Below are 23,888 nucleotides of genomic sequence, written 5' to 3' on the forward strand. Positions count from 1 at the left end.
GTGAGCTGTAAAAAGCTTCAGGATACTGGCACAAAAACCATTCTAGTCAACCCAAACAAGTGTTCCAATTTGGAATCCATGAAAGCACACAGCTAGTAGAATTTATTTTTGGAAATGAAGATTATTTATTCTCAAGCACAAGACTTCATCTCAGCAAAGAATAAATATTTTCAGGGTGAACATCCTCCCATACGAAACTGATGATAATGACAGACTGAATAATCACAAAAGTCATATAGAAGTGTAAAGATATTATTTAATAAAAGTCATTTAATAAAATATCCATATGCAACAAAAAACATGCAATTAGTTCATTGCTAACATAAGGTGTGTGCAGAGGTTTATGTATTTTGTTGTATCTTCTGAAGAAGAAATTCCACTTGCAAGTTTAGATTTGGCTGTCCTTTTTTGGTCTTCTTACTCAATATTTTATAAGCTTCTAGTTTCTTTTGCTTGTACAACCGTTGAGCTTCTTCTCTTTGTTGTTTTCTTTTTTCAGCTTCCTAAAATAGAGGTGATTATGTCAAAATAATTAAAAACCTTCTACATATGACAAGTTGTTAGAGAAGCAATATGATTTTTTTTGTAAAAATATTGGCAACTAGGTATTGTACTAATACAAGGAACACAATCATTCTTAAAAGCTTAGTTCTGACTCTCTTCCAGGGCACACTGCAATCAAAACACACATTATTTTGCCCAAAGCTTCAAGAAAACGGTCATGTTTTCCTTAGTGAACATGCTACCATGAAGTCTGTCACTTTAGAATGCATGGCTTTTTCTGCAAAATGAGCTAGGTTTTTTTTCTTCCTTAAATGAAAAAGTACCAAAAATTTTCCACCTTCTATTCTTAAGTGCAAGAACAAACATGATTCAGCTGCTGCCACATAAACATCCTGCAATTCAAGATGTGCTAGGAGACTGGAGAAACCTGCATGGGACTGGCAAATGAACGTGGGATGTATCTCAGGTAACAGCTGGAGATAGGCCAGGTTTGTGATGCCTGGACATCACAAGCAACATTATGTATGGACAACCTAAGACCAGACTGTCTATGACCTGTCCCCTTCAAAGCAACACACACTGCTGTCTTCAATACGATAAATAAATAAATAAATAAATAAACTAATTGAATTTTCAGTTGTACAAATCTTACCTCTTCAGGACAGAGCACATATGCAACCAAAGCATTACTGGAAGCACTCACAATCTATACAATCATCCTGATATTATGTTCAGTTTTATCAAGTAGCTTTTACCCCCTTCTCCTGTATTGTAATTTCAGTAATTTGAGCAAACATTCATGATGAGCAAACGAACTACCTTGCTTCACTTACACCATGTTTCATTTGTTGTAACTTGCATATTTCGATAAGACTGAAGGGTTGCTTCAGTGCATTCTAATGATTTCTTCTCATAAAGCGTATTCTTTGAAACACAGTGCCATGCTGACCAAAAAGGCAGATTTTTTGCAGAATATCCAAAGAGATGGTAATTTATTAAGTATATTTTTGTCTCCTGTGGCATAGCCTCTGTGACATATAAAAATTGGTAAGAATGCTCTGTAAGGTAGGAATATAAAATTAACTTGCCTTAAGTCAAAAAAAATTTTTAAAAATCTAAGAGGTTGCTTGGGAACAACACAAACCTGCAGAGACTCCCTGTCCAGAATGCTTCACATATTTTGCTTTAAAAATGATTAATACCATTCATTCTATTTTGTTAAATTTGGAATATCAGTCCCTATCTAGTAATTTTTACTCTTATTTGGTGTACTCTTGTAACAACGCCTATTTAATCTACCAACTAAATGCTTACTCAAAGCAAGAATAGTCTTCTTACTTAGGTATTCGTTGCCTTTGCTTTACTTTTTCTCACCTCTACTAATATGATCAGAGGCCAGAAACATTCTTTAAGCTTTTAAGCTTATTTCTTTTCTGCAAGCAAGAGTGAATGCAATGCTTGCCAAGAAAGCATGCAATTATCATACCAGAATAATATATAACGATCCATATATGGAATCATCATATTCCATATAAATGATCACTGTTATTCCAACTTAGCCACTGTTTGTTCTGGTCTAAATATCTTGAATAAGGCAAATACTACCCCCTCAACACTCCAAGCACAACACTCCTTATGAGCTGCTTCAGAGAAAAGTCCCTGCAGTCTTTCTGGGCTTTTGTTTGTTTCTGCTTTCTCTAAATAAGCTGGTTACAGCAATTGCTTCCTTTAGCACTACCTACATCTAATGTTTAAAATCTAAACTCTCAATATTTAAGAGATCTAGTATAATTCACTAGGATATGCACATCCAGGTCTAAGTACTCTCAATGAAGCAACTGATGTAATAAAAATCCCACTAAGAGCAACTACAAGACAAATAAATAGTACCGTGAAAACCAAGAGAATAACTTTGAACACTTGCATGTCTAAGTATTATTCTCAGTTTGAAAGACAATGAAAGAATATCAATACTCATGCTCCCCTCACATAGTCCCTTCTCTGTCCAAATGGATGGATAAAAATGGTATTATTTTAGCCTTTGCCTACAGTCAAAGATCCCTGTATAAAATATACCTCTTTCTTCCTGGCACGTTCAGCTTTTATTTTCTCATACTCCTCTTTTGCCTTCTGATTGGATGTCTTCTTCTTAAACTTCCTTTCAGTCGTAACTGGCCTGTAATTAAAAAGTACACATACTTTGCATACAAAATATCAGTAAGCACACTTAATCATGTATCCCTTTGCTATTGCAGATTCAGAGTACAGTCTTTTAAGATTTATAGATTATGTAGGTGAGAAGGCTCCTCCTTCTAAACTGGATGGATGCCTACCTGCACTAATCTTAGATGATACTCATGCATAATAACATTTAGCAGGAAAAGCAAGATGCTTGTCTGACATTCTCGGTCACCACTACTTTGAGTGGATTATTTTGGTTGCCTATTTTTTTTTCAGATTCACAATAAAGGCATTACATAAGCAGTGCATTCACAAATACAGCTCACACTTGAAAATATAAATACTGCTAGTTTTTTAAACAACAGCTGCTAAAACAAGTTCTAATTTCTCCATTATTCATACTTCAAAGTGGGAAACCAGTCATAATTATCTAGGAAATCTCTGGTAGGCAATCAGAGAAAAAAGTGAAGAGATATGTTCATGCCTTCATTTAGAAATATCACTCTATTCTGGAAAAAACAAACAAAAAAATCTTTGTCTAATTCTGAACTCCATCTTGTGGCAATACTGTGTAATAGCTCATCCACTCAGGTGATCTGCTCCAGTGAGAAATTACTTAAATGGTGACATACAGTAAAAATGAAATTACTTAAGTGAAATTTTATTTTACAGGACAATGACTTATTTCATAGAACAATAAAGTTTATCTAAAGACTCCAGGTACCACTGCACTTCACCGATTAGCAATCACAAATAGGCAGAATTATTAATTTTGGTTTATAATCACAATCAATTGCCATAATTTAAGCAAAACAAAAATCCTTAAAGAAAAACACCAGTCCTATTTCAGACAACCTCACAAATAAAGTCAGTTCTAGACAATAGTCTACCTTTCTTCCAGTGCAGGGCTTGGATTTGACTCCCTCTCCCCTCAACTTCAAGCACGTTTCCCAGCAAAGTTTAGAGACAGACACACCTTGAAATTCAAAGACTAAAGGCAATCCTTGTAGTAGAGGCAACCAGACGTTATCTCAATTGCCATATTAAAGCAGTGTTTTAAAACACTGCCATAAAGAGGAAATCTTTCTTTCCACAAAATCACTTTTTGCTAGTCTGTAAGTCAAGAAAACTAAGATAGAAATTCCTCCAGCATTCAACAAAAAGCAAACTGAGGTTAACTTAACTCTCCTGTCACAGGAATTTATATTATGTTATAGTATCAAGAATTTCAACTTAGGACTAATTATTTGGTTTTGTCACTAGTCAGGAGTGACAACTGTGGTAATTATGACTAGTGATGCTCTGTACACACACAAACAATAAAATAGAAATAACATTTCTGCCTGAGTCGCTTTCTGTCTTTTGATTTATTCTGTGCCAATGACAAAAGTAGTCCTTCGGACTATCCTTCCTCTGCTCTTTGGACTGTCTGCCTACCCACCCATTCCCCCTCTTAGGAAAACCTCTTATGAGTGTATTAAGTTCACTGAAGCACAAAAATCATAGCATTACTTTTACTCTGTCCGAAATTTTTTACTTCTGACTTGCTAACATACAGAAATTCCATATAATTCTACAGAATTTATGATACTGTTAGAAAAAAGTGTTAGATTACAAGCAGTCTATCTTTATACCGTTACATGTTTTTCCCCTATTTACACAAAGTGTGATACGAAGACATTAGACTACTTATTAAAAAAGAAAATTAAAGAGTACTTTTCCTTCCTCCACAAGGAAATGCTTAACTTGATTAGATTCAAATGCTGCTGGGTTAACATGTAAACTAGGAACCTTTTCCATCCCATATAATAAAATACTGAAAGTTCTCTCCTAAGTCTACAGAATTGATTCCCACATCTAGACTATCAAAATATTATGACATTTCTATTATTTTGGATTAAGACTTTGATCAAGAACACTTCACTGCCTTAGGTAAAGGTTATCCTCATCCTCCTTTACATTTGTTAAAAGCTTTAAGATAAAATTGCTCCCAAACCAGCCATATAACAAAAGGATAGCTGCAGACATTATTGCTCATTCTAGAAAGAAAAAAGTGCAATATGAAGAAGACTTATAAAATCAGGAAAGGAAAACAATGTAAAAACGGCTTCCTAAAACGTGTAATTAGATTAGAACAAACTGAGAACCAATTCAGAGGTTAACTTCTGGCCATGTACACATTTATAGGTCCAAAAAGCACATTACCAATAGCGTTTTTTCTTTAAAAAAATATATTTATTTTCTGTATCAATATAGGAAAAATAAATGAAACTCTGATGCAATTTGAGTTTGGATTATATTAGTTAACAATACTATTAAATTCAAGAAAATCTCAGTTTAAAAATAATCCAACTTCAAACAAACCAACCACTCTTAAAACTACCACTATTAATAAGAGAATGGGCAGATTTGAAATTGTTTAGTTTGGCCTTATTCATTTTTCTCTTAAGTTAAGAAACTAACCTGTTAGAGCACATATAGTAGTAAACTTCTCTGTGGACTCAGGAGAGCACTGCCTGAACTTAAATGGAGACTTTTACCTTTGTAAACTTAGTATTATATGGTAAGAATTTGGCCAACAGTTACTGTTCTTATGAACCCTATCCTTGAGGCCCAACAGTAAAGACAATTTTTATATTATTTCTGTGTATTAACACTATCGGCAATTTTTGCCTTCTATTTATGACGCAAATAGAACAAAGCTACATCTTTAAAAAGAAAATTTAAGGCCTCATGGCATTTTTCAGTAAAGTGTATCACCATACTCAAGTTCATGTAAAATGCAAGACCTAAAATATTTTTTTTTAACAATGAGAATAATTATTTGTTTCTGGAGATTTATTTTAAAGACTTACTTTACTGCTTTATTAAGTTTTTCTTCTGACAAAACTGAGTCATTTGTAGCCTTGCGCCTTTTCTTAAGCTTCTCTTCTTCAGCTAGGTAGAGATGTTTCAAGTGTTCTGGATAAGTATCAGTAAACTGACTATCCAGTTGCGTCTCAATCTTTCTTTCTCTTTTTAATAGTTTTCTGTATTCTCTTTGGATCTTTTGTTTCCTCTGAAATGCAAATCCTTGTCCTGAAAACATTGGAAAAGGGAGTTAAATACACAAGCACTAAAGTAGTATGAAACACATTAAGTTAGGACCATTTCCCATACACTTTCTTCCCAGAAGAGAGTAAGCAGCTACTTTTGCTAGTTTTTTACCCAAAACAGAGCAACCAGCTACTTTTGCTAATTTTAACAAGCACCAATCAATAACTCAAGGAAGAACATTGATATAAATCTGATCCCTACTGCAGCATTGTAGCTGGTGCAGGTCAGCTGAAAATTATCACTTGAATTCTTAAGAGAACATGCCATCACAAACATACCAATTAATTTATACCGAGTATTGTACACATTTGATAATGCTTCTTCACGTCCAGTGAAAAGAGATGCTAACAGTTCACTTAATCTCCTGCTTTGACAGCAACACATATGACATCAAAATAGATTCCTAAAGATAGTCTGAAGAAAACACTAATAGTACTAGCTGCGTAAGAAGCCTACAGCTACGACATCACAGGAAGAAAGTGGCTCAACTATTAGAGCATACTAAATTAACACGCCATTGTATCTTTTTAAAAAAATATTATTTTTATTCCTAAATATCTTCTTCTTACATCTATCCAGGAAAAGCTTTCTACAATTTAAGAAGCATGCTACACGGTAGTATTTAGTTTTAAAGCAGACACCAGGTAATGGTGGTTTCAGGCTCACAGGCTATACAGCCATTTATTAGCAGTTGAGTATGCTTTGCATAACAGAAGGTTTTTTTGTTTTTTTTTTTTTTTCCCTGAGTAATTAAGCTTACTTGGGCACTGGGGCGGCTACAGAAATTGCTGTCAAACACGTTTTTAGTACATTTGCTGAAATTATGATCTCTATCTTTAACATAAACATGTAATTTCTTCTTGTAGCGTATCCATGTTTTAAGCTTTCCTTCTATGTTCTGTGTAATTCGTAGACAGCTTTAAGACCAGAACCGTCTCAGACAAGTGACTCGAACAATTCGCGCTCCGCACCCCGACGGCCCGGCTGCCCTCCGTCACCGGGCCCTCCTCGCCCCCGCGCTCACCCTCCTGGACGCTCCCCAAGGCGCCGCGGAGCGACACGGGCCTCCAGGGCCGCTTGGTGCGGCGGCCCCGGGCCGCGCTCCCCGCCGGCGGGCCCGGCCTGCCCTGCCGCGCCGCCGCCATCCCCGCCGCCGTCGCGCGACGAGACGTCACCACGCCGCGCCACGGCCCCGCCTCGACTCGGCGCTCGACTCGCCCGCCTCTCCCCGGCGCGGCGGCCGGCAGGCGTCACGAGCCGAGCGCCGCGCTGCCATGTCGCGCCCGCGCGGGGCCCTGCCGCCGCAGGTGGCGCCGGCGGCGGCGGCCGCGGGGCTGCGGCGCGTGGCGCGGTTCCTGGCGCGCGCCCTGCCGCTGTGCCGCGCCCACACCGTGGAGTTCTACACGCGCGACCTCTGGGAGTGGCTCGTGGCGCTGCGCCCCGAGGCGGTCCTAGAGGCGCTGGGCGGGGCCGGGCCGCTGGCGCTGCGGCGCCCCCTGGCGGAGGCCGCCGGCGCCGCGGCGGCGCCGTGGGGTGAGTCGGGGCGGGGCGAGGAGCCTGGGGGCGGGGCGAAGGGGCGGGGGCGGGGCCGGGCGCCTCGCCGACATGCCGCGAGCCGCCATTTTGGGCGTTGTGGGAGTCGGTGGCGTGAGGCTTTTTCGCTGCCTATGAGCGCCATTTTGGGGGGAGCGGAGAGGAGTGTTGACAGTGCCTAGAGACGAACCAGTTTCACACCATTTCACTGAGCCATTTTTATCGAGATCTTAACCACCTGCTTTTCCCCAGCCCTTTCCATGTTGTCGTCCCATTAATCTTTTTTCACTTAAGCCGTTTGTGCTTTCTTGTATGTGTCAGAGCATTCAACTTCTTTTCCAGGTTAACAGAATAGATCTGGAACAGTCGTGATTCAGATGAAATGTAGCAGGGGTAGGAGACATTACATTATAAGAGGCTCTCATGAGTGCTAGTTGTGGCGACGGTCTGATTTTATACAGTGCCTCCTGTTCAGTGAGAACACACAAAAGCTGCCAGGCTCGCTCGCTCTTACTAATTTCCAAAGAACAGAAATAAAATGAACTGGAGCCGGTATGAGTGGAAAGATGTAACAGTTAAAAGTCCTCCAAATGTTGAAACTATGGAAATACAGAGGACAGCTGGAAAAGGCTTAAAACCACTTGGCTATATATCTGCAATAATCAGTGTCTGGCAAAGGAAAACAGAAAGCTGTTTTATTTCTGATGAGCTATTTAAGAACCACTTCATATTTTTTGTGGTTTTCAAGTAACTCAGGAGGAGGCCAGCTACGAAACTATTACTGAATTTACTATAAGTAAAAGGGAAACATAGCAGTAATACACTTTTAGGCAGAGTACAGAAATGAAGATGAAGCATCTGAAAGGTATGTTGTTTGGGGGCCTGAGTCCCAGCAAGGAGATTACTTTCAAAGTGAGGGTAAAATCTTTGACAAAGATTTTTTCTGAGAAAAATAACCTGCATCGTGCCAAAGCTTGTGGAGTGTAGAAAGCTCTTGCATAGCACTGAATGCTACATGAGAGAATGTGAGACAGAAAGGCATGTTGAATGTAATGAAGGAGTTGACAGAAAAAGGCATGTGGAGCTACATGCTTTCTGGCATAAAAGACAAGATAATGAGTTGAATTTGGAAAAAAGTTAAAGGACTGGAAATTGCTATTTCACTTTAACATTTCTGAATCTAAAGTCCTTCAAAATATTAACTGTAAGACTACATTTGTTCAAGGAAGGATTGAGTTATCTGGAAAAAATAAATTATTTGTGCATGAAATAAATTGACATAAATTTTCTTTGAGGACCAGATGGAAACAAGGAAGACAATGGTCCAGGCAGCAAGCAAAGGTATTGGGCAGCAGCAACAAAAAAATTTAGGTTTAATGAGTGTTTTTGACTGGTAGTGTTGGAGTCAGAACTGATGGTGACTGATAGCAAGGGCATGAAATTAAATATAAGTAGGCTGGAACAAAAGTAGTTACGGAGTGAAGTAATTAAAAAGAAAGCTGTAAAGGACAAGTACCTTGATCCCTAGCTATATGTATAGGAACGCCCCCAAAAGGATGCGGATATTGAAGTGATGACCCATGGAGAAGAACCAGAAAGACACAGAACTGTTTTTTAGATTCTAAATCTGAAAATCATTTATTGGTCTTTATCCAAAATGTGTGCCATAAAATCTGGTACAGAAATTACTTGTTGAGGTGTCATGTTCTATGGCTAAAATTAAGCATATACTTTAGAAGGATAGGAGATCTTCAAGCTGTTGGAGAAAATACAACATGTCTTGTTTGGTTTCTGCAGAGATCAATTATTATTATTAAAAAGGAGAACTACCTCAGAATGGTAGTCTTCTGTTTAACATTTGGAAGGTTTTGAGAAATTAAAAAAAAATCACAGAGTACTTTTTCTCCTACCGTGACAAAATTGGGGACGCCGTAATGGGATGAGCTTATGCCTGTTGGTTTGGTAGTAACGTGTGCAGCTGTCCTTCTGTTATATGGCTTATTTTGGAAGGATTTTTACTATGAACCTTCAGCAAATGAAAAGGAGTGTGAAACAAACGTTTACTTTGATGGTTTGTGCAGAAATCCTTTGACTGCATGATACTGTCCATCCAGACATGTGAGGAAAACACGCTATAGGAGAATGTAAGTTTCTCAGTGAAGATACCTGCAGACATCTGCTTATATTTGAAAATGAATACACTTTTAGCCTATATTAAAATGAGATTTGAGAAGAATTAAGGTACAATAAAGATCTTATTTTAAATGGATTAGCATAAGTTAATACAAGATACTAGTCACTTACCTGAAGTATAAGTTAATACAAGATACTAGTCACTTATCTGAAAACCCATCATAAAGAAAAGTTTGTCTTTCTTTAAAATATTAATTGCATATGTGGTTGTTATTCAGAATTATCAGCTATTTAAAGGTTAGATACAAATATTTAGTTTCAGGTAAGTGCTATAATACTTTCATAACATGTTATCATTCACTTTTTTTGTATGTGAATGGCTCTGAGAATAGATATACTTTGTATGCCCAAATTATTAAAACATTGTGGTCATGCCAATATCATGTTCAATGTCTTAATATATATGTAAAACCTTTGCTGCCTAAGAATTTAAGGAGTCATACATTTATACATTTGCAAATGTATTGTGTCTGCAAACTGTTATGAAAAGATGAATGTAATGGAAAAAAAATGTTTAGACACTCTTTGTAGAATCTCTTCTAATTGGGTCTCAAAGGAAATGAAAAGGAAACATCATGACCATTTGACAGAATTGATTTTAAAATGTGAATTTGCCAGTTCATATTCACATAGCCCTACAAATTAAGAAGTCAAGTTATTGCAGATTGGCACAACACTATTATTCTGTGCAATATTTTGTACTGCTATAGGGATTTCAACAAATAGGCTGAGCTCTAGTTTTTCCTAGAAATAAGGAAGCAGCAAATTTCAATTCTGTTGTATAGAATCATATGCAAGAGGATGACTGCATGTTCAAATAATATTCTCAGATAATCATTGGGTGGTATTTCTTATAGTGACTGCGTAGAAGGAGAACTCCTTGTTCTCGGCTGCACCCTGAAAGATTTCAGATGCACTTTTGGATACGGAAAACTCTTGTATATTTTTTATGCATCAGAAGGCTGACATTTGCCATGATTGATTTGCAAATAAAAGGACTGACTGGCTAGAATACATTAGATTTTATCTTGTGAACAATCAAAGCAGAAACACTTTGAGAAAGATGTGATTTTTAATATTTCTATGACAATACTTAGTTAAACAAGTGCCATTGTGTAGTTTGAGGTAGTGCTTCAGACATCTTAATATAATTGTTTTTTTTTTCTTTTAGTTGACAAACTGGGACAATTTAAATGTGGTAGGAGTTTTATCTGTAGATGATATGTCATTTGTTGTATATGAGATTCTGTTAGTTCTATTAATGTTTTTCAATCAGATAACTGAATTCAGGGAAGTTATATAACATGAGTATTTAATTTTAGTGATGTGATGTGAGATTTGTAAGGAGAGTTACTATATTTTATTAAACCAGCTGTTGAAAACATAAAAGCAGACAACCTTTGGGTTTTTATAAGCTTTTCATGAGTTCTGACAGAGAAGCAGAAAACTCCAAATTTCAATAATCACTTTTACACGTAACAAAATTATTAAGTACTAAGGAAAATTGTACCTGTGCAATGTAGAGGAATTAGCAGGAAGTATGGTGAAAGGAAGGTTGAGATGCTGAAAACTATGAACTCAATAAATATATTCTTTTACACCATAAAAACAATTCAATGAGTCCACAATTTTTAGTATCCAGTAGAGTTTTGAATATTAGTTCTCAAGATCACATCCTGGGGAAAAGTAATTAGTCTCCTTTGAGATTCAGGACTGAGAGTTTGTTTTTGCTTTGTGAAATAATTTCTTTCACTGATACTAGTTTTTCGTAGTTGATTGTATGAATTCATTGTGAAAGTTGTTTTCACGTAAGTAATTTCCATGAGAGAACTTTGAGGAATCGGAAGGAGATTTGAGGTTTTGATCCTTTTGATCCTACAATGGAGAGGGCTTGTTCCAGGATGTTGTTTATTTCCCTAGCTGAGAATCCTCATTGGGCAGAAGTTTATGATGAGGTACATAATATGTATTCCTTACTGAGGGGATTGACAAGTCTATGACATAACTGCTTTTGCTATGTTTTGGATCATGGCTAGTGTTGTAGAAATGAGGTACCTAGGTCAATGGCATTCTTGCATTTAGTCATTTAATAGATATTAAGGATATGGCCCATAAGGTATCCAAGAAGTTGATGCAGTTTGAGGAAAGGTAATTACAGAGTTTGCAGTAGAAACTGATGAGAGAGCCCTAGCTTTCAGTCAAGGTGTATCTTAGGTGCAGGATAGTTTCAGATAGCTAAACAAAATATTTAGCTCAAAAGTAGCTTGTGTAGGTGTGGCATCTTTGTGTACATATCCGTGCCCATCTTTTGAATTAATTCTTGCCTGCTGAGAATGAAGTTGTTCTGGATGAAGAGGAAGAGGATGGACTGGAAACATATATGCGGTCTGTACCTTACAGATAATTCCAATGGACTGTAATGGTCCTGGTTTGAAATCATAGACAAGTTTGATGCTTTTGAATAAACCTTTTTCCAGTATCTATTTAGATATTCTGAATTAGAGGGTGGAGGTTAACATTAGCATAATGAGTTTATTTCCAATAAACAAAACTAATGAAATTAAAGCTTGTAATAGCAAAACAGACATGGTTCAAGTATCCAAATAGGTCATGTTTATAGACAACGTAAATTTTCCTAATTTGGCAATAATGCTTGTTTCATTTCTACCTTTTGTACTAAAAAAAGATAGGGAATTAATGTTTATGACACCTCTAGGGTATTTCAGTTTGTTTTTTATTTTTTCTGTTTATTAATGCTTCTATAAAGTTTACAGTAAAAAGAATTCTATGCTGTTTAATTATTACTGAAAAATGCATATCTTAATAATCTTGTAGTCTGCAAAGGCTTCTTCAAATCAACCATTTTCCTGAATTTTATTGTTATTCTGTTATGTAGAAGAAGAATGTCAGTATTTCTTCTTACACCTCCAAGTATCTGATGTCACTGTAATGACAGAAGACATACCTTCTTTTACTGGTGCTACAGATCATTGCATTTAGAACATAGTGAAAATTACTTAATGTCTAGCCAGATATTTGAAAAAGTATTGCTTAGAAACCAAAATATTTTTTAGTGTAAGCATGGATATTTAATGGGTATGTAATATACATGTCTGAAAGTGAAACCTACCAAAATCAAAGTTTGTTCAGGTCTGTTTCTCATTCATCTAACGTATGTTAAAGAAATATTTTGTAATACGATGACATTCCAATATATTTTCAAACTTCTTTATTTCATATAATTACATGCCCTGAAAAAGAGAAATGGATTTGGGAAGGAAAGATTTTTGTTTGATTTTTATTTTATTTTGTCATACAAAATTGGCCAGTGTATTTGAAAATGAGTGCTTGTAGCTAAAAAGATTGTATGTTTCAGTGTTATATGTTCCAGCTTTATAAAATATTAAAAATACCCTTGCTGGACCTGGAGGAAATAAAATTTGCAGATAAAAGAACACAAATGTATTTTAGAATGGGCTGGAATTTTCACGGGTACGTTATCCTAAATATAAATACTATCCTGAATATAAATATACATGTCTACATATAAATACTTCTTGAAAGAGACCATAATACATATGAAATAGGAGTACCAACTTCTCATCAGAAAGATTAGATTTCTTCTTCACCTGACAACACTGCTGAACAGCTTGCAAAATACCCCTCTGCACCTTGAGACTTAATGTCTCAGCTCTATCACTCTCTCAATAACTGTTGGCATGTAGCCTTGCTTGTTGAGTATCTTCTTCAACTTTGTTCTCTTGCTTAATACATCAGTGGTTTGTCCCCAGTGGATCAAACCTACAGATTTCTGTGCATTTTGGGAGGCTCAGGTTACACTCATGTTGTGGATATGTATAAATTTCAGAGAAAATCTAATATAAGTTAAATGAACAAACCTCCCTTTAAAAATAGTAGATAAAGAGCAGTTTTCTTCAATAAGTATATTTTTTATCAACATAACCATGCATAGAGCCATTGATGTAAGTCTAGGTTTATTTTTCTAGCAAGCAGTACGAATAAGCATTCCATCTTTTTGATGTAAGCATTTTGTACTGAAATTTTCAGATTCGCCTCTTTCAGAAAGTTTTATGGAAAATAAAGGAAAAATTGAAGTGATTTGTTTATAATGTAGAGGTTAATCTTTAAAAAAAAATGAAGACCAGTTCCTAAAAAGCTACTATATTAGTAAATCTATGTGGGAATGTGTTGGATGTTGACACCTTTGTTACTTTTTAGTTGTATTTGCTGTATGTTATATGTCATTGCGTCTTTTATAAAATGATATGACAAAAATGATCTTTTCGTGTAGTGTATATAAACCGTAATGCTTCTTAGCCAAACTGACTTGCTAAAATAAAGTCTAATACTACTAGAGTTTTAAAGTTATGCTGAAACGGTAAGATCAGAGATATTTTCACATATTTTTTATTACCTTTCAGTGCTCTCACTGAATTTAGATTGCTACTTATTCCAGCTTGGCTGTCACTTCTCCACAATGTAGATACTCGCCCCCTTTTGTAGGTGTCCATACTTCGGGGGAAAAAAACCCAATTCTTTACATTGCGTAAAAGTGTTTGATGACCATATCCCATGATACTATTTTCTATTATTTATTTGATTAAAAGGTATTTTCAGAAAGGAAGTTTATTTTTCTTCAATCATTTCAAAATGTGGACATCTAATTCATTGTTTTCCTGTAGCTTATCTTACAGACCTACTGAAAGACAAAATTACCCCTTCTCCCCAGAGACATATTTAATTGGTGGAATGTTTTTCTTTTATTTCTGGTCTCTATGTTGCACTCTCATCTCTCTCTTGAAGGTTCATTAACTAAAAATCACTGAATGTTCTGAAGGACAAATAAAAAACAGTCATTTGTAGAAAAAGGTAGCTCTATTTTTTTGATTTTGTAGTAGAGAGGAGTGGAATAAGTGCCTTGCAGCTGCAGAAATAATAATAATTCTGGTTAAAGCTTAAACAATATTTGTTCTTGCTTAGTCCTAAATTTTAATTGCCATACTCATGCCTTTGTAGTGTAATACTGTGAAAATAAACCTGTTGACATTGTTGAGATTATTTTCCATAATCTAATATTTGTAGTCATGCAAGAAAATTAAGAGTATTGTAGGTGAGGTCAGTAGAAACAGCTGCAGCTCATATAGGTGGGTATTTGGAAAAGCTGCTATGCTAGGTATGTTCTTGTGCAAAATTTACCCATGAGAAAAGAAACAAACCAGAAGATATTTTGTAAATCTGTGTAACACTATTTTCTGGTCTAGAGGGCTAGTGTTTGTTTATTTTTGAAGAATTATAAATTTTTAGAGATCTAAAAACTTATCAAAACTGTATAGAATTCATCGAATAGTTTTAGCTAAAATATGAGGAATTAGAAAATATGTAATACATTAAAAATATCAAATATATAATTTGAAATCACTGTATTCCCAGAATTAGTAAATGGTTCATACAGTTCTGTATTTTACTTTAAAATAGGCCTACTTTTTAAAAAGGTATTTTTTATTTGTATTAAGTCTAACTTTGGATCATATCTGACTGGTGATAAATTTAAAATTAATTTCATTCTCCCATTAGGTTCACCAGTTACAGAGCGACTAGGAAAATACATGAATGTAATGATTATAAGTCAAGACATTTTTATATGTTGAACAGCTGTATTTCTTTAAAAAAACACTGTAGTAGTATATACTGTCAGATGGGGTGATTATGAAACATATAATGAACAAGTTTATAAACAGAAGATGTGATAATTTTAACCAAATTCTCTTGTTCATTATACTAAAATAACTATGCTAAAATAATAAATTTTTCCATGTTTACCGTAATTCAGCTAAGAGCAAAGTTTGAGCTAAATTCTGAAAATTTGAAAACAGTGAATTTATACACTTACGCCAAATAAATTGTTAGCTTTGTCTCATACTACTTGTTTATTCTGTTTCCTATTATAGGAATGTTAAGTTTTATTAACAGAAATCTTTTCCTTCCCCTTTCTATTTAGACGAGTGCGGGTTTTCCAGTATGTTCTGTGAGAAATCTAAGAAGCTTATCGATGTGCATTCTTTTGCCCTGGCTGCTAAGTATTATTCTTTGTCAAACCTTGGATTGTGTACACCATTGGAAGAAATACTTGAAGCACTGAGAGGAGATCAAGAAAGAAGTGGTATATTACATTTACATTTACATTTATTTACGTTTATATTTAAATTTGTCTGTGTCCACTGTAGTACCAGCAGTTCTGTTTGGGTTTTGTTAGATGAACTTCTCATACTTCTCCCTTCAGTTTTCTTTATACATGGATACTTTCTTCATTGCCATTATTAGAAAATGGATTTTATGCTAAAATTTGAGCAAAGAGGGGTCACAACCTGCAATGGCTATAGACATTTCCTAAGATTCAATTTTAAAGGGGATAAGGTGGGCAAGAAGGCACATTATTATTTGACTTAAAAATCAGATACCTTGTTTTATTCCATTTTTTTCTCCCTCAGCAGCAAGAATACTACTATTGCTTTTTGAAAAGCCTCAGGCTAACATCCTGAAGCCATACTGCCAGAAGTGTTTTTTTGTTACATGTCTTTTGTGTATGCTTGGATGTTTAGCTGGATATGGCCCTGTAAGATTTTGCTTTCTCCAAAGAAGTTTATTTTATTCATTCTATATTTTTTGGGACCAGTGTCAAGTATATGTCTTAAAATGAGAGTCATTTAATTTGCTATAGTTAAAGGAGTTGAATGCAAACATTCTCAAGTTGGCATACAGTGGAAGTCTTACCTCAGATTACATTTTTGTATCTGATGATAAACTGGTGTTTCCACTTACTTCAACTGCTATCATTTTCACTGAAAGTATGCTCTTCAGTGAAACTCTAGCTATTATGGATTTGTTACTGTCTTTCAGAGAGAGACTCTGAGCAGCTTTCTGCCTTTGCTTTCTAATGTGCTCTATCCCTATGATATTTTCAAAGTCTGCTGACCTTTCCTATCATAAGTGGTAGTACTGTTATACATTTTGGTTATCTCTGTCATTTTCTGCAGAGCTCTTCTTTTTCCAGTTTTACAGTTTTCCGTATTTGGTTCCCAGTTTTCCATTTCTTCATAATTAGTAAAGTGCCACAGGTAAAATGATCTTAACAGTGTGTTACTTATTGGTCTTACAGTAAATTTCCTTTCTGGTTTCTTTCTTTCTACTATTTCATCTGAAACCTTTCTTCGTTTTATTTGACAATTGTATGCAGCTTTTCTTTTACTTACCCTTTAGCTGTTTTTCATTTTTGAATGCTCTTATACTGTGCATTTTGCTTAATTTTCTTTAATTCTGTAGTTCTACCTTGTTATACCAGTACTTGAGTTCATACTTATATTAGCTTTCTTAGAGAAGAATATGAAGATTTTTCTGTCTTTTGTCATGCAAAATGGAACATCTAGAATATGTCAGTTGCTGAATATTTGTTCTGCATCTTGCAAGAATGCTTCTTGATTGGGTAACTGGGCCCTGGGATTGTGATGTAGTAATTTTAAATTGCACTTTGAAGTAAAAATAGAGAGTGGTCCAAATGTTCTGTATATGCAGTCGTATAATTTGAAACCTTTATATTGAATTCACAGTAAATAACAATTAAATTAAGCCAATTGAAGTTCTGGGTGATCACTTGGCAGAAGCAACATTCCAGATTTTGAGTTTGTAATATGAAAGTTGCCAAATAAAAGTTGTGATCTTTTAACTTTAAGGTATTTTAGATATTTTGGACTTAATTCTGTTTTCAGAAAATGCATTAATTTGCTCACTTGCTACCTCTTGTAAGGTAAGAGAAGAATAAGTCTGAGAAAATGAGCAACTTTTAAGATGGCTGCACTCATATCATGAAAAAGTGCATAGAGATAATTAGATTTGAGATGTTTGTGATATATTTCCTTGTTATAAGACAATCACACTTGTAAGCATATTCTCAGAGATTGCATTCTTTTATAGTTTTCTAACTTACATAGCTTATTAATATAGATATGTGATTATCCTTCATTTGGATAATTGCTTGAAAAGGTGAGAACAAATGTTTTTAAGCATAGTATGGACATAGATACTCAGAATGGAGTTCTGAATCTAAAGGAGTTTCTCCATTGCTTCATAACAAAGTTCACTGCAGTCCGTATTGAACCATCAGGTTCTTTGCTCTGAGAACATAGGATCCAGAAGAACCTGGCCAAAGAGGAGTAACACTGCAAGGAGAATTTCTTTTCTTATGGGATTCATATCTGAATATAAGAAGAGAGGGTGGCTGGAATATTGGATTAAGAGTATGCTCTACCCTTGCAATATGTTTATGATCAAGATAATGGTCATGCTTTGAGTGTTAGCTTACCTGTAGAGATCCTAACTGTTTTATAGTTAGTGAGAATTGTCAGAAGTCATCAGTGCAGTGCTAACAGTGAAATGACAAACACTTGCTTCTTCTATTTGTTTTTGTTTAAAAATATTTTAGTCTGTTATTTTCTTTTGTCAGTTCACAGAAGGTATATTAGATTTTAAGTATTGTCATAACAGCTTATTATAAAAAACCCAGATTTTAAAGAAAGAGTTCCTGTGGATTTTGTGAAAAATAGGAAAAACACTAGGTTTTGCATGTACTCATTTCAATTCCCCACTGTCTTCTGAGTAACACTCTTGGCTGTGTTCCCAGCATGATCTGATTAAGGAATGAACATAGTTATTGCTTAATGATAAGTTTCTGGACAGATGAACACATTCTGTGCAAAAAGCAGAGAATGTGAAAGTATACTAATTGGTGGAGTCATGTAGAAAAGTCTTGTTTTCTAAAAGCGTCCCATTTCTGCTACCCTCAGTCAGATTTACCTCACAAAAATTCCCATTGACTTAACTATAAGCAATTACACTGTAGTGTTGATAGCCTAAAAGAAATACATGCGTTTCTCAAAAGGGAATGACTTCTGAATTACTCCTTTGGCTGGGAATGTGGAGATTAGCATGGAGGATGCCTGGTATTTTCCACAAGTAGTGAACTGGCAGTGGAGATTGACTCCATCTCAGAGTGCATTCTTCAGCAGCACTGTTAGTGTTGTGTTTTAAAAGTATGTTAAATTTTACTAATTCATCTTTAATTCAAAAGTTTAGTCTTGTAATTATTTAGTGAGATTTTAATTCAAAATTACCATGCCTAAAATATAAAAATGCTAAAAATATTTTTAGGCTGGTATTTATTGCAATTTATCATAAGGTTCAAATATTTGTATTTATTTTCTTAATCCAATGCAGACATTAAAACTGATGAGTTCATGAATAATAAGAAATCCCATGAAGTGCAGGTGATGTCGGAACTGATAGACAACATAGCAAGTTATTGTGGTATAAAGCAGGTAAGAAAGCATCTCTTACTGTATGTTATTCTGCGTCTTCCAAATTATTCTTTTTATCATATTCAAATACCATATTTTTATATTCTGTCACTGCTATTCTTATTTTTCATGTGAATAACTGTAGATAAAGAGAAGCCTTTAGGGCCAACCTGAAAAACTACTTTGTTTACAAAAGTATCATTCTCAAGGAACTGCCTTGCAGTCAATCATTATCATTTTATGACTCATGAAAAATTTTAACAAATATAATCATCCTTTGAATGTTGAACAGGTAAAAATACTACTGCTTTTTGCTATGCACAGGTACTCCCTTGCTTAGCAGTATCATATTGCTGGCAATTTACCACAGATGCCGCTAAGAGAGTAAAACTTCATTCTTTAGCTTCCATTAGGTATACAATAGTACTACATAAACATAAAATCTGAAAAAATTTAAAAGCATGCTTTCTTACTCTAGCACAAGGATTTGGAATTTTCCTTGTTCTTTAATGCTGTCCACCTTTCTATAAGATGTATTGAGATACTAAACTAGGGCTTTAAATATGATCTTTTTAGTTCCAAGATCAGACTAGATTAAACAAAAATTTGTGTAACAATACACTTGAGGTAGTTAGGTTTATTTGGAAGGATATGTGTGAAACTGGTGCCCAGCACCAGTTACTTAGTGATTACTCTATGAATTGACAGTTTTGTATGTCAGACGACAAGTTCATCCCTGAATGATGAAGAATTGCTATAGTTTACAAAAATCCAGAGACTGTAACTTGTTTGGGGGGGAGTGGTTTTTTTTACATGTAACTATAATTGCACAGTGCACTAAATCACTCTTGCGCTAAACTCTTGTAGACCTCAACTTACTAGTTGGCCAAACATAAGCATGGCAACAGTACTTCTTCTCAATACCGTATTTTGCATTCTATTAGACAAAAGCAACATGAATACCCCTTCCTCATTTTGCATTCCTGTAACTTTTTTTTTCAGTATTAAAAATTGTATCATATTCTTCATCTAAGACCTTTATTGTGGTAAGACCAAATTTCTTGTCAGCTGAATGAATTGAGTTGATCAAATCATTTTAATCTCTGTAGCGCTAATAACTGGCTAGTGGAGCTTCAGTCTTGCTTTAGACTGTGGATGATTGTAGATTGTATTTGATTCTTTCTTATCTCTAAGCTGCACTTGCTTTCTGTGCAAGGAGCTGTACATATAAAAGAAGACTAACTTTGTCCACCTTAATATTCACTCCCACAAATATTCGTGAAGAGTAAATGCTGTAGCTGTTTAAAAACAGACTGACAACGTATCTTCCCAGATTTTATGCTGCACAGTTTCTCTTAGCCTTTCTTTTCTCAGTACAGCTTAAAAATACTACTTTTTCTCAGTGTAGTTTAAAAATGTATTAGATGGGTGTAAGTGAGGCTGTATTCAAAAGTAATTGGGTGAGAACATTGAGGGAAATGGTATATCCCTTCTCTGATACATTTGGCTAAACTCTTCTCTGAAAAGAATGTTTCCTTCACTGAGAATGATCTCTGACATATCTTGTCTCCCGAATGGTGCCTGACCTTTTTTCATGGTAGAATACTAATTGTACTGCTTCATAACTGTGCCAGGGAGATTGCTAAAAATAAGTTGTATGGACAGTCATGTAGAATATATGTATAGCAGAATACGTGTCCATGCGCTGTTTGGTTTACTGGTACAGATACAACTGCAGAGTCCTGAGTTACTCCTGCTGCTGCCACAGTAGGCTGAAAGGAGGATCCCAAAACTTGGAATCAGCTCTGGGTTGCTGAAGGTAGACTGTGATGTAGAAGTTATTTGGCTGAGACCGAGAGTTTAATTTAGAGAATATAAATGATACGTTCTGATACTCATTGAGTTTTAAATATTCTTCTCAGATTTAGGTCAGGCCTGTGGCATCTTTGGAAATAAAGGTTAAGACTGAATCTCTGTTTCCTAAGAAACAATTGTAGAGGTCAAAGGTTTAGGCAATCTTCTCCATAATTACAGCTGGGATTGCTAAATAAGTAGACAGCTGCAATTAAGACCAGATATTACTGGATGAGATGCAATCAGTTTGTGATCATCCTTGAGCATTTACAGAGATGGAATGTAATATCTCCAGTCACTCTTTCAGGAGCTTCCATGTGGATGCCCCAAACAACTGTAATGTGAATGCTCTCTGTAAAAAATAAACATATAGTGGTAGCAGATTACTAAGATATTTTCTCCTATCCATTAGCATGTTTTTGACTTGTTTGCCTTTTACTTTAGGCAGCTATCAGTTGTCGAAGTGTTGAAGTCTTTCATGTACTGAGAAAGCTATAGAAAAGTGTAGTTTGCTTACAACTAGTACTCAATGTTCTCTGCATTTACTGGAAGGTGAATTGGTAGTGTTTCATATAGCATTCTCATTTAGATTTTAAACAGTTCCTGTGAGATTCAGGAATGAAAGGGAAAGAAAGGAAAACCCATATTCAGAGAGTAAAAATGTAGCGTCACCTTAATCACCTGACGTAAGTCCTGATGTAGCTGGTTACTAATAAAATCTCAAAGCAACCGTTATTAAGTATCTGTCAATATGCTGCAATTTCATTCAGTGATTATGCACTTTTATCAGTTGGTTTGAGGTATCATTAGACAAATGATTATTTCTGTTTGCTTTTTTTTAAAAAAACTAATATTTAATGGAAAACATTATTGCAATATATCACTGAATATGAAATGTCGACTGCTTTATATTAACTTTTTTCCATTTTAGTCATACACTGCAACAAAATTTATTTGTTCAAAGTTACAAATCCCTAATATATGAAAAGAGCTTACCAGTTACATTTAAAAAAACCTCTCCTCAGTTATTAAAAAGCAACTTCTTTTATTTTGGTTACCTTTCAACTTAAAAAAAATGCAGAAATTATTAAGTTTTAGGAGAGTTTTTCTATATTGATTTTTTGTGTCCTTCTTGCAAAACAAAATATATGTAGCATTTCATTAAAAAATCTTGAGCTATGAAAACAGAGCACATGTTTTACAATAGCACATATCCTCAGGGTGTTTCTTTCAGATATTAGAGATCACTGAAGGATTGAAGAATGCCCTCAGTTTCACCTCTGTACCCATTATGTATAATGGGTGGTAGAAGATACTATGCTCTTGTGGTGTTTTATAACATAAAATATAATGCATAGTAAAATGAGAATAAAAGCAAACATTTTATGAGCACTGTAATCACTTTTAGGTTAACAATTTGAATTAAAGCACTAAAGCAAACTAACTTGAAAGATCTTTAAATTGTTTACTGTCCCTTTTTAACTGTTGTTTTTATCATACAAGAGGAACTTTTTATGTAAGTGTTGATTAAATTCTGTAAAGAAGCCAGTAGTAATTCTTTGCTTAAATACGCATTTGTTTTCTTTAATTTATTTGATGAAGTATCCTTGGAAATTGCAACATGTGCAACAAGAGTTACAGTGTGGGTAATATAAGCATAATTCTGAATTCCGCATCCATTACATTTGTGATGTGGTGCTGGGAAATGTTGGAATCCTTCTGGAAATTGAGTTCTTGATTGTGCAGTGCCAGAAATTGTGTTTAAACATAGTACTTAATCCGTGGTGGACAGGACCTTTGGAATTTATTATATCATGGAAATTTCATTTTAAAAATTCGTGCTTGGCAGATACATTACAGATGGCTGATTACCTTTCCTTGTGCAATCAAGGAAAGGTAAAGCAGGGATTAATTTTATCATATCTACATATTTAGTACAAGATCATTGGCTGCTTATTTTTAGTCAGTTTCCCTTCTTTTTAGAACTATTGTCCCAATGTTATGTCAAGGTCATGGGTTCAGTCCCCACATGGGCTACACTAAGGGTTGGACTAGATGATCTCCAGAGGTCCCTTCCAACCTTTCCATTCTATGATTTCTATGATTCCTAACAATGTGTTGCTATTGTCGTTTTACTCGGAAACAATTTTACTTGCGAATAAAAAAAAATCTTACCAAAACAGTAATTTGCCTTTACAGCCACTAGAGGTCATGCATATGAGTTAGCTGAATCTGTATCCCTATACTTCCTTTCACAGAAATAATTCAAAACCTTGTAGAAATGGAGATGTTCATATTCTGCATAATAGTAATATTTATTATATAAAACAGTGAGTAAAATTATTCCTTAAGCACTTTTCTTTCCTTCTCGTTTAAATATTATAGAAGAATATTGGTAATAAATGTGATAAACAAGTTACATTTACAAATATATGCTTAGAGTCTATCTTAATTTTGTACCACTAAATCCACCCCTATACTGATTTCATTTAAGAAATTTGAGGAATGTAGTATAGGATGTAGTAGGATGGCGAAAGTGCAGCAATATCTCATAAAGAATACAAGTAAAGAATCCCATATAGCATGGTTAAGTAACTTGTATCTAATCATATGTATTCTCCACTGTTTTGTGTAGTCTTTCATACCATGAATTTATAATTTTTGTTCTAATTCCATGACTATTTAAATCTATAAAATTCTTGAAATAAAAAATAAATCTTTTTTCATTTCAGTGAGAGTAATGCTGTATTGAGTGTATTTCAGTGTAAGCTTTCATACGAATGTATTACCGAAAAAGACCAAGACGTTAAAATATAATCTTGAATCAATCATTTTCAATAATATATACTAACAAATAAGTTACTGTATCTGGTCAGTATAATTTCTGGTAGATACCTGAACCAAAGAGACTATTACCAGTTTGTTTCCTCAGAGAACTGGTACTCTATTGCCTATTTTCATAAAATATATATATATTTTTATGTGTGTGTATATATATGTATATATACACATGTGTCTATATATATAGATATATATATGTATACACACACACACACACACACACACACACATATATATATATTCACAAACACACATAGTAAAAGGTATGGTTATGTACTTTAAATTCTGAGGTTACTGTGTTTCTGGTACTACTCTGTT

The 23,888-nt window shown here is 34.9% G+C and overlaps 2 protein-coding genes across 3 annotated transcripts in view; one reads left to right on the top strand and one right to left on the bottom strand.

Moving 5' to 3' along the window:
• Positions 1–236: 236 nt before the first annotated feature.
• CCDC59 (coiled-coil domain containing 59) lies at positions 237–7,019 on the bottom strand. Its single transcript, XM_062584888.1, has 4 exons — positions 6,806–7,019; positions 5,541–5,763; positions 2,581–2,680; positions 237–503 (listed from the first exon to the last, which is right to left on the bottom strand). Exons 1-4 carry the CDS (start codon positions 6,924–6,926, stop codon positions 342–344), a joined length of 606 nt encoding a protein of 201 aa, XP_062440872.1. The 5' UTR covers positions 6,927–7,019; the 3' UTR covers positions 237–341.
• Positions 7,020–7,055: 36 nt separating this feature from the next.
• Positions 7,056–23,888, top strand: part of METTL25 (methyltransferase like 25) — a 58,916-nt gene continuing 42,083 nt past the window's right edge. Inside the window, exons 1-3 of one of the 2 annotated variants that reach the window (XM_062584869.1) lie at positions 7,056–7,314; positions 15,527–15,688; positions 18,796–18,896. In XM_062584869.1, the coding sequence (XP_062440853.1) occupies positions 7,056–7,314; positions 15,527–15,688; positions 18,796–18,896 (522 nt within the window). The remainder of the gene's footprint in view (positions 7,315–15,526; positions 15,689–18,795; positions 18,897–23,888) is intronic. The other variant, XM_062584878.1, reaches the window with a different exon arrangement.

This window comes from Rhea pennata, chromosome 1 (genome assembly GCF_028389875.1).
Source record: "Rhea pennata isolate bPtePen1 chromosome 1, bPtePen1.pri, whole genome shotgun sequence".
Lineage (NCBI taxonomy): Eukaryota > Metazoa > Chordata > Aves > Rheiformes > Rheidae > Rhea > Rhea pennata.

Excerpts from the sequence above, each read along its gene's own strand:
- CCDC59 (XM_062584888.1), bottom strand. The coding sequence starts at position 6,926 with ATGGCGGCGGCGCGGCAGGGCAGGCCGGGCCCGCCGGCGGGGAGCGCG. Across the intron at positions 2,681-5,540 it reads AAACTTAATAAAGCAGTAAA|GCCAGTTACGACTGAAAGGA; the intron begins GTAAGTCTTTAA and ends TTTTAATTACAG. Across the intron at positions 504-2,580 it reads AACGTGCCAGGAAGAAAGAG|GAAGCTGAAAAAAGAAAACA; the intron begins GTATATTTTATA and ends CCTCTATTTTAG.